General features: G+C 37.9%; 1 protein-coding gene across 8 annotated transcripts in view; it reads left to right on the forward strand.

Moving 5' to 3' along the window:
• CDK14 (cyclin dependent kinase 14) overlaps positions 1 to 14,857 on the forward strand; it is a 538,670-nt gene that overhangs the window by 284,116 nt on the left and 239,697 nt on the right. For all 8 annotated transcript variants that reach the window (XM_050939609.1, XM_050939614.1, XM_050939613.1 and 5 more), the window contains one exon: positions 8,114 to 8,237. In XM_050939609.1, the coding sequence (XP_050795566.1) occupies positions 8,114 to 8,237 (124 nt within the window). The remainder of the gene's footprint in view (positions 1 to 8,113; positions 8,238 to 14,857) is intronic.

Genomic DNA, 14,857 nt, shown 5'->3' on the forward strand with positions numbered 1-14,857 from the left:
GTTTGAAAAAGTTCATAATCATTCATGTGTTCCTTAGGCATTTCAGCTGCCACCTCTGCTAAGGGTCCACTGAGCTCTGGCCTCAGCTCTATCATGTACTGGTCTGCAGAGATGCTGTACCCATGGCAGGTCCTTTCAAAATTTTCTAAGAAGGCCTCAGTATTATCACCTGCCTTGTAGGTGGGGAATTTCCTGGGATGGGGAACAGTACCTGGAGAAGGGTTGTTAGGGTTGGCTGTTCCATCCTGCTTAGCCTTTTCTAATTCCAGGGTCTGCTGGTGGGCCTCCCTTTGGACCTCTATCTCTTTTTGTTTCATCTCCATCATTCTCCTGTGGTCAGCCTCTTTGGCTCTTTCTTCTCTTTCTTTCATCTCCATCTCTTTTTCTCTTATCTCTAGCTTTCTCCTGTGGTCAGCCTCTTTGGCTTTCTCTTCTGCGTCCAGCCTAGCCATTTCCTGTTTAACTGCTTTCTTGGCACTCATTTTTCTGCTTTCTTGTGCTGGCCGCACCCCCCTGCAGCTTACTAATTGGGATGCTTCAGCTCAGGGCTGCTTGGTTAACAGAGATTTTCTAACTAGCTATACCTGAGAGGTAGAAAGAAAGAAAACAATTCAACTTGTAAATGCCTTTTGCTGGCTGTCTGCTGGCTCACAGCTTGAAACCTCCTCTTAACAAAGACCCTTGTTAAAAACTTAACACCTCTGCCCTCAGGCTGCTTTCCAAGCAGCTAGAAAGGAGAGAAAAAAATCCTACTGGCTTTTGGTCGCTAGAAATCCCAAACCGCTGCTCACCATGTCAAGGTTTTTTCCCCACTTTGAACTTTAGAGTTCAAGAAGTGGGGACCTGCATGAACGCTTCTAAGCTTAGTTACTAGCTTAGGTTTGGTATGCTGTCACCAGCCAGAATTTAGTGTCTGACACACTTTCTGTTCCCTCAAAACCTTCCCCGGGGAATGCAGACCCAAACCCCTTGGGTCTTAAAACAAAGAGAAATTAACCATCCCCCTCCTTTTCCCCCCAGACTTTCCCCTCCCTGGGTTGCCTTGAGAAGCTTCACACAGAGCCAAACTCCTTGGATCTTAAAACAAAGAGGAATTAACCATCCCCCTCCTTTTCCCCCCAGACTTTCCCCTCCCTGGGTTGCCTTGAGAGGCTTCACACAGAGCCAAACTCCTTGGATCTTAAAACAAAGAGGAATTAACCATCCCCCTCCTTTTCCCCCCAGACTTTCCCCTCCCTGGGTTGCCTTGAGAGGCTTCACACTGATCCAAATTCCTTGGATCTTAAAACAAAGAGGAATTAACCATCCCCCTCCTTTTCCCCCAGACTTTCCCCTCCCTGGGTTGCCTTGAGAGGCTTCACACCGATCCGAACTCCTTGGATCTTAAAACAAGGAAAAATCAATCAGGTTCTTAAAAAGAAAGCTTTTAATTAAAGAAAGAAAAAGTAAAAATTATCTCTGTAAAATCAGGATGGAAAATGCTTTACAGGGTACTCAGATTCATGTAGACTAGAGGGGACCCCCCTGCCTTAGATTCAAAGTTACAGCAAACAGAGGTAAAAATCCTTCCAGCAAAAGAACCATTTACAAGTTGAGAAAACAAACGTAAGACTAATCCGCCTTGCCTGGCTATTACTTACAATTTTGAAACATGAAAGACTGATTGAGAAAGATTGGGAGAGCCTAGAATGATGTCCCGTCCCTCTCAGTCCCGAGAACGAACAACGAACAAAACAAAAAGCACAAACAAAGACTTCCTTCCACCAAAATTTGAACGTATCTTGTCCCTCTATTGGTCCTCTGGTCAGGTGTCAGCCAGGTTTACTGAGCTTCTTAACCCTTTACAGGTAAAAGAGACATTAACCCTTAACCCTCTGTTTATGACAAGGTTGCAGCAAGAAAACTGTGTCTGGTTTTATTTTTAAAATACAAAAGTAGGTGAATGTGAGGGAGGGCTTTGAAGTAATAGGTATTAGTGAAAGATGGAGGAATGACAAAACTCTGTGGGATACTGTAATATTTGTGTGTGTAGCTATTCAGGAAGAACAGATTAGATTATAGAGATAGTAGGTGAGAAATATAACTGAAATATTGCATAGAATCTAATGAGATAAAAATTTGAGTGGAGAGAACCGTACAGTGGAATCTGTATGAGTACAAATCCCAAATGATAAGATTATGAATATATTAAAAGTAGGCTTATACTACTGGCCTCCAAAAAAGGAAGTACAGAATAACGCTGAGAATGTTGAAATATATATACAATAACTGATGTGTGCTCTTACTAAAAAAATCTCATCTTCATGCTGTCGCTTACTCGTTATTTGCAGAATTCATTATTGCCTTGCATACTCCTCCGTCATGAACATTATCCCTTAACTAATGGTTATAGTTTTTAAAGTAATATCTATTCTTGACAAATGGATAATTTCAGGAGCTAATGACCAATCTGGAAATTAACAACCCGAATCAAAGCCTTAGGGTATTTGTCTTATAAATATTTATATTTGCAAAAGGAATAAGTGAACTGATTTCTCCTTAAGAATAATTTGGAGCACAAAACATAGGGAAGCATTTAGAACATAGGAGTAGTTAGTTAACCTCTTCTGTGTTTAACCAAATGTGGCTAATTATCTTTGAAATATGACTTCTGAAGATAATCCAGCAGCCCGGTGGCTGTTACTAAACAGAAACTGCATTGATTAATAATACTGAGTTAAAATATGTATTTATTACTAAAACATAACAGTGAAGGAGTGTCCTAAATAGTGTTTTTTTATCACGTTGTGTTATATTACTTATTTACTCTGGAAAAAATGATCAGCAGTGAGAGAGGAAAAAGAACCATCTTTACTCTGGCTCCACCAATTCAGAATTGAGGGGTTGCCCCCTGTCAGGATGATTGACAAGGAGTAGCAATCAGAAACTGTCTAGAATTTTGGCACTTTTTTGGAAACTTCCATGGTACTTCATCATCTAGATGAACAGGAGTTTAGATGACGAAACCATGACAAAGTGTCGGGCGATGATGTGTTTGCCTCATGCATCTAGATGAGAATATATCTTGTCTGTCTTATCCTATTGAGTCACCATAGTTTGGCTGAAAAGATGTTTTTACATTAAAATATCTACGTGTCATGATTGCTCTTCTTATTTTCCCAGATCAGGTTTTGGAACAAATTAAAACTAGTATATGACTTGTGAAATATCTGTCACATTCACTGAAATTAGTGGTGCTGTTGATGTAAATATTTTAATAGATATGCCAAATAGGAAGATGTGTAGTGTAATATGGTTGAAGTTGCTGTTTTTCATTCCTCATTCAGAGAACAAGCAGATATACAACAGATAGAGTAATGTCATGCCAAATTAAGGTAGTCTTTTACAGATAGCATTGAGAATTGATTTTTAAATGAGACTTTCTAGTGATCAGACATTAACTATGTCATCAGGATTTCACTCTACTTTCTATTAGCTTTGCCACTTAGACAGTAATGATTTAATCCCATGCATAAATGTGAACATTAAATGCAAAACCTTTATTAATGTATTAAGAAACATGCGAGTTTTATGAGGTTTCTATAATATGTTGTGAGACTGGAGAAACATACGCAAAAACATTAAATGAACATATATATTGTGATACATTTATGCTTCAGCTAAAATAAAGAAATATAGTCAAGATGAAAAGAAAAACATACATCCTGAGAAATAGTGTTCTTGGAACTGATTATGTATTACAATACGAGTCACTCTTGAACTATTTCAGCATGCAAGTGCATCAGTGAGATGAAAGGTAGAAGGGAGAGTTTTTAATCTCAATGGTTCTGGAAAAGGAAATTAAAAGACTTTCACCTATTGAACATCAGCTACTAAGTTGCCACGTTATATTAACTGATCAGAAAGGAGTATCATCAAGCTCAGTTAATTATGCACACTGTCCTTCATTACAAATGACTTTAGCACGTAGGTAGGAGATGTAGTGATGAGAAAAAAATCAAATATAGAACTTGGCTAGTTAACACTTTCTTAGCTGTTTTCACTACAGTTCTGCAAGTGTAAATTTCTGTATATTTTTAGCATCTGGATGAGATTTTCATTCCAGTGGGTACATTGTTGCATATTTCTGTGTGAAATTGACTTCAATGGGACTTTTTTTATGTGTAAGGAATGCAAGAGCAGGTTCTAAGCCTCTAAGAATGTGGTTTTGATAAGAATATCTTTAAACCCTGCTTTTTTAGAGAAGCCAGTCCAAGAGGTTCTGGGAAATTAAGACAGGGCCAGCTTTTACTGAAATAAAGCCTATGATGATAGAGGAGATCATGCTAACTCTGGCTAATATTTTTAGTCAGATAAAATCCTTTGTTCTTTGGGATGCAAGTCCGTGTCAAGTCAACACTTTGTTCCTGAAGTTTCTTCTTCTTCTGACTGTTGAGATGAGAGCCTACAAAGCTTTGACCTAAAAAAGCACAATACATCTCCAGGATACTGTTAGAAATGAAATGTTACATTTTATCTCATGGTTATTATCATGGTGGGGGGAAAAAAGAATAACAAACCTATAGTGGTAAGAGAGATTGCACTTGATCAGCTTTGGACATGCTAACAGAGGTCGCACAGAGATTTGTCATTGCTTCTGCTTAATGGCAATTCATATGATCAAATAGAATTTTTTAACATTATCTTAATGTTTTATTTAAAAAAAAACAACTAACCAAGTATGACATATGGTCATGTTTATTTTACTAGCTATATGAGACTGTTGTACGTGCTGCCCCCTTCCACTCACCCGCCTAATTAACCAAAAATTAATCCGAGGTTACAGTATCCTTTGGATCATGGGAGAAATAGACTGATTTCAAACATGAGGCATCTTGGGTTTCATTACTGGTATTTTTAGATTTGTTCGGCTATTAAGACTGAATATGGATTGGTTTACGTTGAATACACAAAGGAGAATTCAAATGATTATATAATACACCACAGGTACACTTTTTGATAGGCATCACGTTAGTAGCATCTATGTTATCAAGGAAGATAAAGTTTATGCTCTGTGTGTGTAAATCAAGTCAACTCTGCTAATGCTGCATTATGATTCAAGACAAGACATTCTGCTACAGATCTGCACATTAATCCAGCCATACTCTAATTTTTGTCCATTGAGTACAAGGTCCATCTTAGCAGCTCGGCTCCATGTGAACTCCCATGCTGTGGATAAAGTGAGGCTAGGATTTGGACCTGTGTGTGTGTGTTCTGTAAAATGAAAGCTTCTATATAGCTCTCTGCACACACATTCAAGGCCAGATCATCCCCTCCTGCAGTAGAACACACAGGAGGGGGCTCTGATACAGATCCCTCCATGTCATCTCATCCAGAGAAAGACCTCCTATCCCCATAGAAAAGACTGCAGGGCTAGCCTGTAAACCTGGCAAATCCTTTGTGCATCTGCATCAGCTCTAGCCTCTGGTAGTCTCCTGAGGCATTGCAAGGCCCAAGTCTGCTTGGGCTCCTCCCCCCACCAAGAGATGATCCGTGGAAAAGGTAATGGAGCCTCATGTTATGCTATCTTGTCTGGGGAATCTATGTGGGTCTGGAGAGGGATGGTGTGTATTCCTGCACCTCCTGTACAGCAAACTTCTTCCACATCAACCTGTCCAGCCTCTACCCCTCCCATGAGCACGTACTCTGGACCCAATAAACTTCATCTGTGGGGTCTGGAGGCAGGGACCAGTGCTGTGGAGGCAGCTGAGATCTGCAATCTTCCCATTGTCTTCAATCTAGTTGAGATCTGATCAGAAATTTAGGTGGGAGTTAATGGTTATCCAGGTGGCACTAACTCCACATCAGGGCTTTTACTCCCCATGGGTGGGGGTCTTGTGCAGATGGGTTCAGAAGGATGTGGAAAGGGCCAGTGGCATAAAGGCATGGGGTGAAGCTTTGCTGCCAATTTTTCATGATACAACTGGTTTTCTGTTTCTAGGGCTCCATTTTGAAGTCTTTCCTCAGGCCAGGATTACAAAACTCTTCCCTTCAGGAAAGAAGGGAAAAAATGCAACATGGTTCACCTTATAAAGTTTCCAGTGACTTGTTTTCTCCCACTGTTTTTTCCCCTCCTTAACTGTAGAGGACAATTAAGATCATCATAACTTATGCAAGAAAATTAATTAGCTTCATCCTGGAAGTTATCATGAAAACTACTTGTTTGATGGCTGAATAAAGTTAAGAGTTTTTGTTTCCAACTCTGTTCTCGGAGATCCTGTCATTCATTATTTTTAGTTCATTGTAAAATTGTATTGTTTTGTTTTCCTACTTGGACATAGCACATAAGATCATTTTGATCTGTAGCCTTAAAGGCAGTTTAACTAAAGTGTTGTTTATCAATTCTCATATCATAGTATTATGTATAATAATGTGAAATGCTTGTGGTTTCTTTGCACACTTAAAATCCATCTTTGTGGTAAAATACCTCTTGGATGAATGAGCAAACTGGCCCTATTTCATATTTTCCTATTAAAAATTATTGGGAAACCATTTGATAATACATAATCTAAATTCTAAAACCATAATGAAAGCCAATTTTATTTCCTGCCCTAAAAATAGTTTTTATGTACCACAAATTCCATGCTCACTATAATTCACAAAGGAATTCATATGTTACTTATCACTTTTTTCTTTTCTTTCTTTACAGTATACTGCTCTTATGTTTCCTCAGCACATTGTTAAGCTGAACCTGGGCAAGAAGCTGACTGATATGGCTCTTTGTGCCCTGACTAAATAGCAAAACATACAGTATATTGTGTGCACTTGGGGGGGGAAATGGAATGTATTTAAATCTGTTTCAACTTGAGTAGTGTGACATTTCTGTTCCTTTCATGTCAGACTTTATTCTTCTATAATCAGATTTCATAATCTCACTTATGATGTTTTCTCATTTGAATAGTCTTTAAATAAATGTAGGGGGTGTGTTGCTAGCTAATTAGTGACTATTAATGTGCCTATATTGACTTTTTCCAAATCTTTGGATTTGGTGGTATGGATCCCTAAGGCTTACAGGAGGGCATCTTTATTTGTCAGATACTTGACTAACAGGTAAAGAGTAATTCTTCCATGACCTCACACATCTAAAATACAGGGAACTGTGCTGTTTCCTTGTGGGAAGCAGAATATTTCTTCTAATAATTATAATACCAGGAAGAGCCTGTGTACAAGCAAACGGAGCCTTTTTTAAAAAGTGCATGCATAGACAACCTCTGTGAAATCAGTATTCAACAAAACAGTTGTTTCTTAATACAAGAGGTAAGATTTGCCATCCTTTAGTGGCAGTGCCCATCAGAAGAGTCATGAAAATCTGGAAAAAAAAATTATCTAGCTCTTTTTCATAAGAGCAAATTGCACAACTGCACAAAAGGAAAGCTAAACACTCTAAAGCATTTGTAGAGTCTGGTGGACATTTAAAAGGGCTGGCAAGGAGTGTCAAATTCAACCTACCTTAAAGACCTTTTAGTGTGTGGAAAATAGCCTCAATTTCAATGAAAACTGTTATTGTTTTTTTAAATAAAAAACTCAGCCAACTCCTATAAAATTTTGGGAGGAAACCCTATCTGCATCATCTTTGCAAATCATTTCGGACAAGCAGAGATCTTTGTTTATACCCTTAATATTTTGTTTGTTTTAGCTCCCCTATCCCATTCCCTGGCCCTGTCTCCCCACCACCACCCTATATTATTGGTTCCTGTAATTAGTACAGATACACGTCTGTCTCCAGGCTATCAGCTAATCACTAAGGCCATATGGATAAATGGAATATAATTACAATTTGGTAGAGACTGAGCATTCTGCTTCTGGTTTTATTGTTCTTGTGTTGTTTTAAATCAGGTAAATTCAATGTGTGATACAGTGGGGTTTGTGTATTGGAGATAGTTTTCTGCAAAATATATTCCTTATTTTTTACATTTGAAACTGTTTAAAAAAAATTGGAGTGGGGGGCAATTATATGGTGATGGAGCCATGAGAAATTGTTACCATAAAATACAAATGCAGATTGTGTAGAAATCTGGCTCATTACATACAAATATTAACAGAGGTCATTTTCTTTTGTCCCCTTCTTTTTCAGTTATTTTTATTTCAGTTGCTGCGAGGACTGTCTTACATCCACCAGCGTTACATTTTGCACAGGGACCTGAAACCACAGAACCTTCTGATCAGTGACACGGGGGAATTAAAGCTGGCAGACTTTGGTAGGAAAGCAGTTAATTAAAAGTCTATTTTATAATGTTGTGGGAATGTCAGACAGATGGTTTCATTGATTTTCCTGTTCCTTAGACACACCTACTTTTATTGCAGATAATTGTAATTTTTTCTCCAGAGCTAAGAAATTGATTAAGGTCGACATAATACTTGATTAAAAGGAGTGAGAGGAAAATAAATAAATACTCCAAATCCTACTAGAAAGGGATGATAACACTGAACGTAGTTCAGTTCTCGTTATCTCCGTAACTTAAGACTTAGAATTTAGAAGAGAACCTTTGAAAAGGCGTAAGGATGTACAGGTCATGTCTAGTGGACAATCATTTGTGTGTGTAGTCCTGGGGACATAAAGATCTGGAAATAAGATTTAACTTTCATGAAATGACCAATGATTGAATGAGGCTTGAGGAAATAAGAAATCAGTAATGTTCTTCCTGATGATTAGAAGAAACGAGGATTAAATGGACTGATTTCAGTATCCATTGTTGATCCCTTGTTGGGCGATTCTTTGTAAAGCATTCGAAGTATGAGACATTGTTCACCCCTTCCTTGTAAGGATGTCCCTTCCCAACACTTCCTTGAAAACCCTCCTTTTCTAGCAGTTATTGTAGCAGTGCCTCTTCCTCTAAAGGATAGTGCCAGTGTGGATGTGGAAAATGGTAATGCTTTTCTTGGGGTTTGTCTACACTTACAGCAGCACAGCTGCACTTAAGGTTGGTCTACACTGGTGAGGGTCGATATAAGATATGCAACTTCAGCTACGAGAATAGCGTAGCTGAAGTCAACGCATCTTATTTTGACTTACCTCCTGTCCTCATGGTGCGGGATCGACGGCCGCAGCTCCCCTGTCAACTCTGCTTCTGCCTCTCGCCATAGTGGAGTTCCGGAGTTGATAGGAGCACATTCAGGGATCGATTTATCATGTCAAGACGAGACGTGATAAATCGATCCCCGATAGAGAGATTGCTACCCGCTGATCCCGTGGGTAGTATGGATGTACCCTTAGTGAAGATGCTACCTTCGCTGCTGGGAGAGCTTCTCCTGTCAGTGTAGGTACTCCACCTCCCTCAGAGGAGGTAGCTATGTTGACAGGAGAAGTCCACATGTAGACACAGCGCTCTCTATACCATGGGTTAGGTTGGTACAACTATGTTGCTTAGGGGTATGGATTTTCTATACCCCTGAATGATGTAGTTATACCAACATAAGTTCCTAGTGTAGACCAGGTCTTGGTGACTTCAAAAAAAACACTTTGGCTTATCAAGTGTAAGCTTCAAAATGCTGACAAAGTGCTTGAGTAGTTGAGCATCTTACTCTTTACCAGATTCTCAGCTAATGAAAATCAGCATAACTCTGTCCATTTCAATGGTACTACATCAGCTTATGCCAGATGAGAATGTGGCCCAACAGCTTCTTGAGATGCCTTTTTTTTTAAATAAACAAACAAACAAAAACCCTCCCTGTACTCTGGGCTTCCCATTCTATTTACCAAATGTAGTGAGGGTGCCTTACTGCTAATTGACAATTTTACTAGTAATTTAATGGTGATTTTGTCTGTAATTAAAGTTACTGTGAGTAACAGCTGTGTGTGTGCGCTTAATGTGCTGGGGGAAGAAATCGAGCTTCATATGATGGTCACAGTTCACATAAATTTGATTAGTCTGTAGACTGTGAAGCAGCTTAAAGAAACAATATCTGAAATAGTCATGTATAGCCTTACTCACCATTTTCCAAGTATTTTTTAATACTTGGAAGAGGCTACAAGGTTTGAACAAGAATTGTTTTTTTAAAGAAAATTCAAAGACCTCTGCTCTCCGGGATGATGTATTGTAGAATAAAATTCAATTTCTTAGAGAAATTCATGAAACATAGGGGGATCATTAGGTATTTATGCTTGCGCATTAGTGCTCTGATGAAATATATGCATTTTGAGGTGACTTATTTTCTTGGTTGAAATCGCTCGAATTTTGCCATATCAGTTAAATAAATAAAGATCCAAGGATGATATGAAAGTAACTTGAGTTATAGTCTTACAAGAATCTAAACACCTCAACGGTAGAGTTGACAAAATAGCTGATTTATTGGTTCAGTAGCCGAACTGAAAATCAGAAAAAAAAAAATTGGTTAGTTTTGAACTAAAAGTATGGTGTTTTGTTTTTCTTCGCAAAATGAAAAATGACAAATATATTGTTCTGGCTGAAAGAAAAATTCTGACATTTCTGAACTTTTAAAATGTTTTTTTTGACTAAAACAATTTACTGAATTTGACTTAAATTCACAAATAGTTTTGATATCCTGAACAATACATTTTTTGGCAAATTTAATACATTTTTTAGATGTGACAATAGGAATCCCAGCTGTAGTTTCAAACTTCTGGCTTTGTAGTTATTACTTTCATTATGACCTCTGTGGGGCAAGGACTGCCTTTCATATATCTTTGTACAGTGCCTAGCACAATAGTGTCCTGGTCTATGACTGTGACTGTAATACAAATAAATAGTATATAGTTCTCATCTGAAAAGAACCTTTGTTAGTTCGGGGGAGGGTGTTAAATAAAAACTAAAAATTATAAGAGATGTAAAAATTGCTTCAGCTCATGGCTGGTGGGAGTCAGCTGAAGTTTTAGCTGAACCTAATGAAATCCTTTCCTGTTTATGAAGTCACTGCACATCCTACTTGTCCAGTTTGACAGGCATAGATCTGCCAGAATAGTTGGCGTGAACTGACTATACATGTCTCATTGTAACACACAGAACATAATCCTCCAAAAACCTTCCTAAACATCAGGGATAGGAGAAAATTGTGGACATTTTTAAAAAGAAAGTGTCAGCAATGTTTGCTGAATTCTGCAGTAGCCTGTAAATTCCCCTTGCATACTCTAGATTGGGTCTATGTTACACCTCTCCCTTGGGGTAGAGAGCAAGCAAATAGGTTATCAAAAATTAGAAAATTCACCACCTCTGTTAAGTACCTCATTGAACTGGAAACACAAAATCACAAGAGACACTTCCTGGTTACTGGCAGGTCACTTGAACACTTCTAGGTTACATTGTCTGATGTGGTTTGCACGGACTAGAAGAGTAGATGAGACATTCCCTGTTCTCACTGTGTTACCAGCCTTCACCCCCTCAGATAAGGAAATGCCCAAATACATATTTATGGTGAGATCCTGGCCCCAGTGCAGTCCACAGCAAAACTTCCATTGACTTCAGGGGGCCAGTGTTTCACCTCTTTGTGTTAACAAGAAATCTAGGCTCACATGTAAGGCTTGAATACAGTGTTACTTTAAAAGCGCACAGTCCATAAATGAATAACAGGTAGCAATAGTACATGTAAAAGAAAAAGCCCTTACAATATTCAGTGCCCATATTTCTGTTGCACTATGATGGTGTCAGGGAGAATTTTTAATCCCTTATGTTTGTCTTGATTAACCAAAAAAATCTATGGAATCCTCTATAACTGACATACTGAGAGAAGATTATAAGTCTGTATTTTTCCAAGTTATTTCTTCCCTCACAACTTATGACCTTGTGAAATGGAAAACCAGATGGGTTACATTTCCCTCCAGAAAATCAAGATGAAAAATTAAAAACTATGAGGTAAAGAGCTGGAGGGTCATGACCCCTTTCACTGATGGCATGGGAAATGAGAAGACAAATATCCCTCTCTTTTTATAATACTATGCAATTATACAAAATAAATGACACTCTTCTACCAAAGACATAAAATGAAACCTTTTTGCTGTTGGAACTCTACCTCCCGCAGGCTACTTCTTCTCTAGAAGGTTCTTGGAAGGGAAATTTGTGTAAATTATATTTGGGATTAATGACAGTACATTAGGGTGCCTCTTGTATCTTAAAAAAAAAAAAAGAGAGAGAGAGAGAAGTTGAGGAGAAATGAGCTTGTGTCAGAGACAGGATTGACTTTGCCAGTGCAATAAATATAAAATCTTAAACTAACAGCCTTTCAGTCCCAGAAGAGAAGACCTTCAGAGTTTGGTTTCATAAGTTTACAAAAATCAACAGTGCAGCCCTAGTTTTTAATTCAATCTCAGTTTTATGTTATTCCCTCAGCGTAAGATATCAAATACTCAGAAGCTGGCTTTGGTAGATCATTGTTCTTGGATAAACATGCTGAAGGAAAAGCGTTTGTGCTTGCTAGTGCATCACATTGCAGCTGTTATGGAATCTTTGAGTAACTGTAGGCACAACCTATTTTTTTTTAAACTGTAGAGAGTTCCCAGATGTTGATACTCTTATGTGTGTTTCATTCTTAAAAGCAAAGAAGTAACCAAGGGAGGTTTGCTTTTTTATTGTGCATATTGAAAGAGCATTTATGAGAAGAGAGACCCAGCAATCGAAGGAAAAGGGAGAACAGACCAGAGACTGTATCGAATTAAAAATTGATAAAGTGGAAAAAATTGCTTTCATGACATTGTATGAGATGGAAGAATATGTCTAGAATAATGGTTGCTACACAAAGTAGACAAGAAGAAAACTCCACTCTTATTCTTTCTATTCTAAATCTAATGTACATTCGAGGGAAAATTAAAATATGCTAGGAGTTCTCCCTGTGAAATGATTAAATAGAGCAAAAATTAATTTTGATCTCATGTGTGAATTTGATTTAAAGTCAAACTGTCTCTAAGTAGAAGCAAGGTGCTAAACCTTTAATGAATAGAGCTATTTTCAATTACAAATTGAAAAGAATACAGCCATTTGTTTTAAGCTACCCACCATACAAAAGTGAAACTTCCTGGCTAATTTCCTTTGGCCTCAGTTCACAATTTCTTCACTCAGCTATTTGTAGATCTTAAGCGTCCTGTATTTGCAGATACATTTGTTTAGCCTTTACACAAGATTGCTTTTGGTGTGTTGAAAAACTGATTTGTTTGGTGATGTCATTCTGCAGAAGTTTTGAAAGCTGCAGTATTTCTCAGAATAAACATATTTATCTTAACTATAGACCTTGTCAAATAATTGTGCAATATCTCATAGAAGCACATACTAGACGATATAACTCTAAAAATGGCATACTTTCCCCTCCAGAAGTACATATGATCAGATTTTTTGCTTAGTCAGTAAGTGCATGATCTATATTGTTTATTATAAGGACACTTTATGAAACCCTTCACTTTTGCTGTATATTAGAGCAACATAACAATAATGATATCATTTCAGTTACCATTAAGTTTCAAATTAATATAGGAAAGTGTCTCCTCATAGACTTTCACTAGAAAACAGTGCTTCAGAGACTTTCAAAGGAAATAAAGATTGAAGTATTGCAGACACTTTCTTGTTCAGTTTTCATGTAGAAGACATAGGGTGGGTTTTTCAGAAATGCTCAGCATTGGGCAAACACTGCCTCTGAATTGACTTCAGTGTGAGGAGAATTAGGCAATTCTGAGCACTTTTGAAAATCTGATTCCTAGATTTCAAGTGATTAATTCAACTAATCTATTCTATCAAGGTTTTCTTACCATGCCTATTACCATTGTATCTGCTGTCCAACTGATAAGAGCCCTAGTAGTTTCATATTTTATGTTTGGTCCTACTCTGTCAGCTACAAAGCAAAGATTCAGATGAGGGGTTGGGGTATTACAGGGAAAATGAGTGTTCTGTAACCTTAAACCAAATCACATCTGTGCCAGTTACATACTGACTTAAATTACTGTATACAGAGCACTCAATTTTTAAAAGCTATTATTTACTGTTATTTTTATTAAAGGCGTAGGCAATCGATATGATTCTTCTCCTAGTTGTTGGTGTAAATCAGGAGTAACTTCGGAAGTCAATGGTGTTATAAGTGTAAAAGTGGTTAAAATGAGGAAAGAATCTATGCCAGTATGCCCCAAAATATGTACTAATGTAAAACTGCCCAATGAAAAATTAGAAGCATGCACAGAGCCTTTGAGAATAGGCTCACTGCCCTCAGCTGTCAGTGTACTGAAAATCCCATCCAGCATGTGGGTAGAAAACAGTGAAAGTTTAGCTTTCGCTTGGAGTCATATAACTTTATCAGTGTGTGTGGTTGTGGGAGAAATTAGCCAAAATATAGGAATTGGATTTCAGGTGTTTGCTGGCTGATGAAGCTTCCCTGGGACCAGCTTTCCTGGCTGTTTTTCCTTTTAGACATGCAGCGCTAGGGAATAGCAATTACTTGTGCTGATAGGGTTCTGATGAAGAGACCTATAGATGAGAGAAGTTGGAGACTCTTGAAGCGTGGGCTGTATTTTGGATTGTGCAATTACTGTAGAGCACAGATGCCTGCTGTGTAGTCACTGCTTGTAATTGACACTTCATTCTCTTTAGTATGTACACTGACTTTTACAAGTTATTTTAGGCCCTGGTTGCAGGCACAACAGCTGATCATTATTATTTTTGTCTACAAGATAGTGTGTGGGCTATGAACATCTAAGCGTTTGAGAAAGAGGGACTGTAAAATACAAATACAAAATACAATATTGAAATAGGAAACACGGACCAGAACAATAAAATATTGCCGGCTTTATTGTAATTGTCAAAGATAGAGAAATATCTAGTGGTGTGGATTTTTGAGATTACGTATTAAATGGAGATTTTGTTTAAAGTTGCATGCTCTTCTCTTACAT

This window comes from Gopherus flavomarginatus, chromosome 2 (genome assembly GCF_025201925.1).
Source record: "Gopherus flavomarginatus isolate rGopFla2 chromosome 2, rGopFla2.mat.asm, whole genome shotgun sequence".
NCBI lineage: Eukaryota > Metazoa > Chordata > Testudines > Testudinidae > Gopherus > Gopherus flavomarginatus.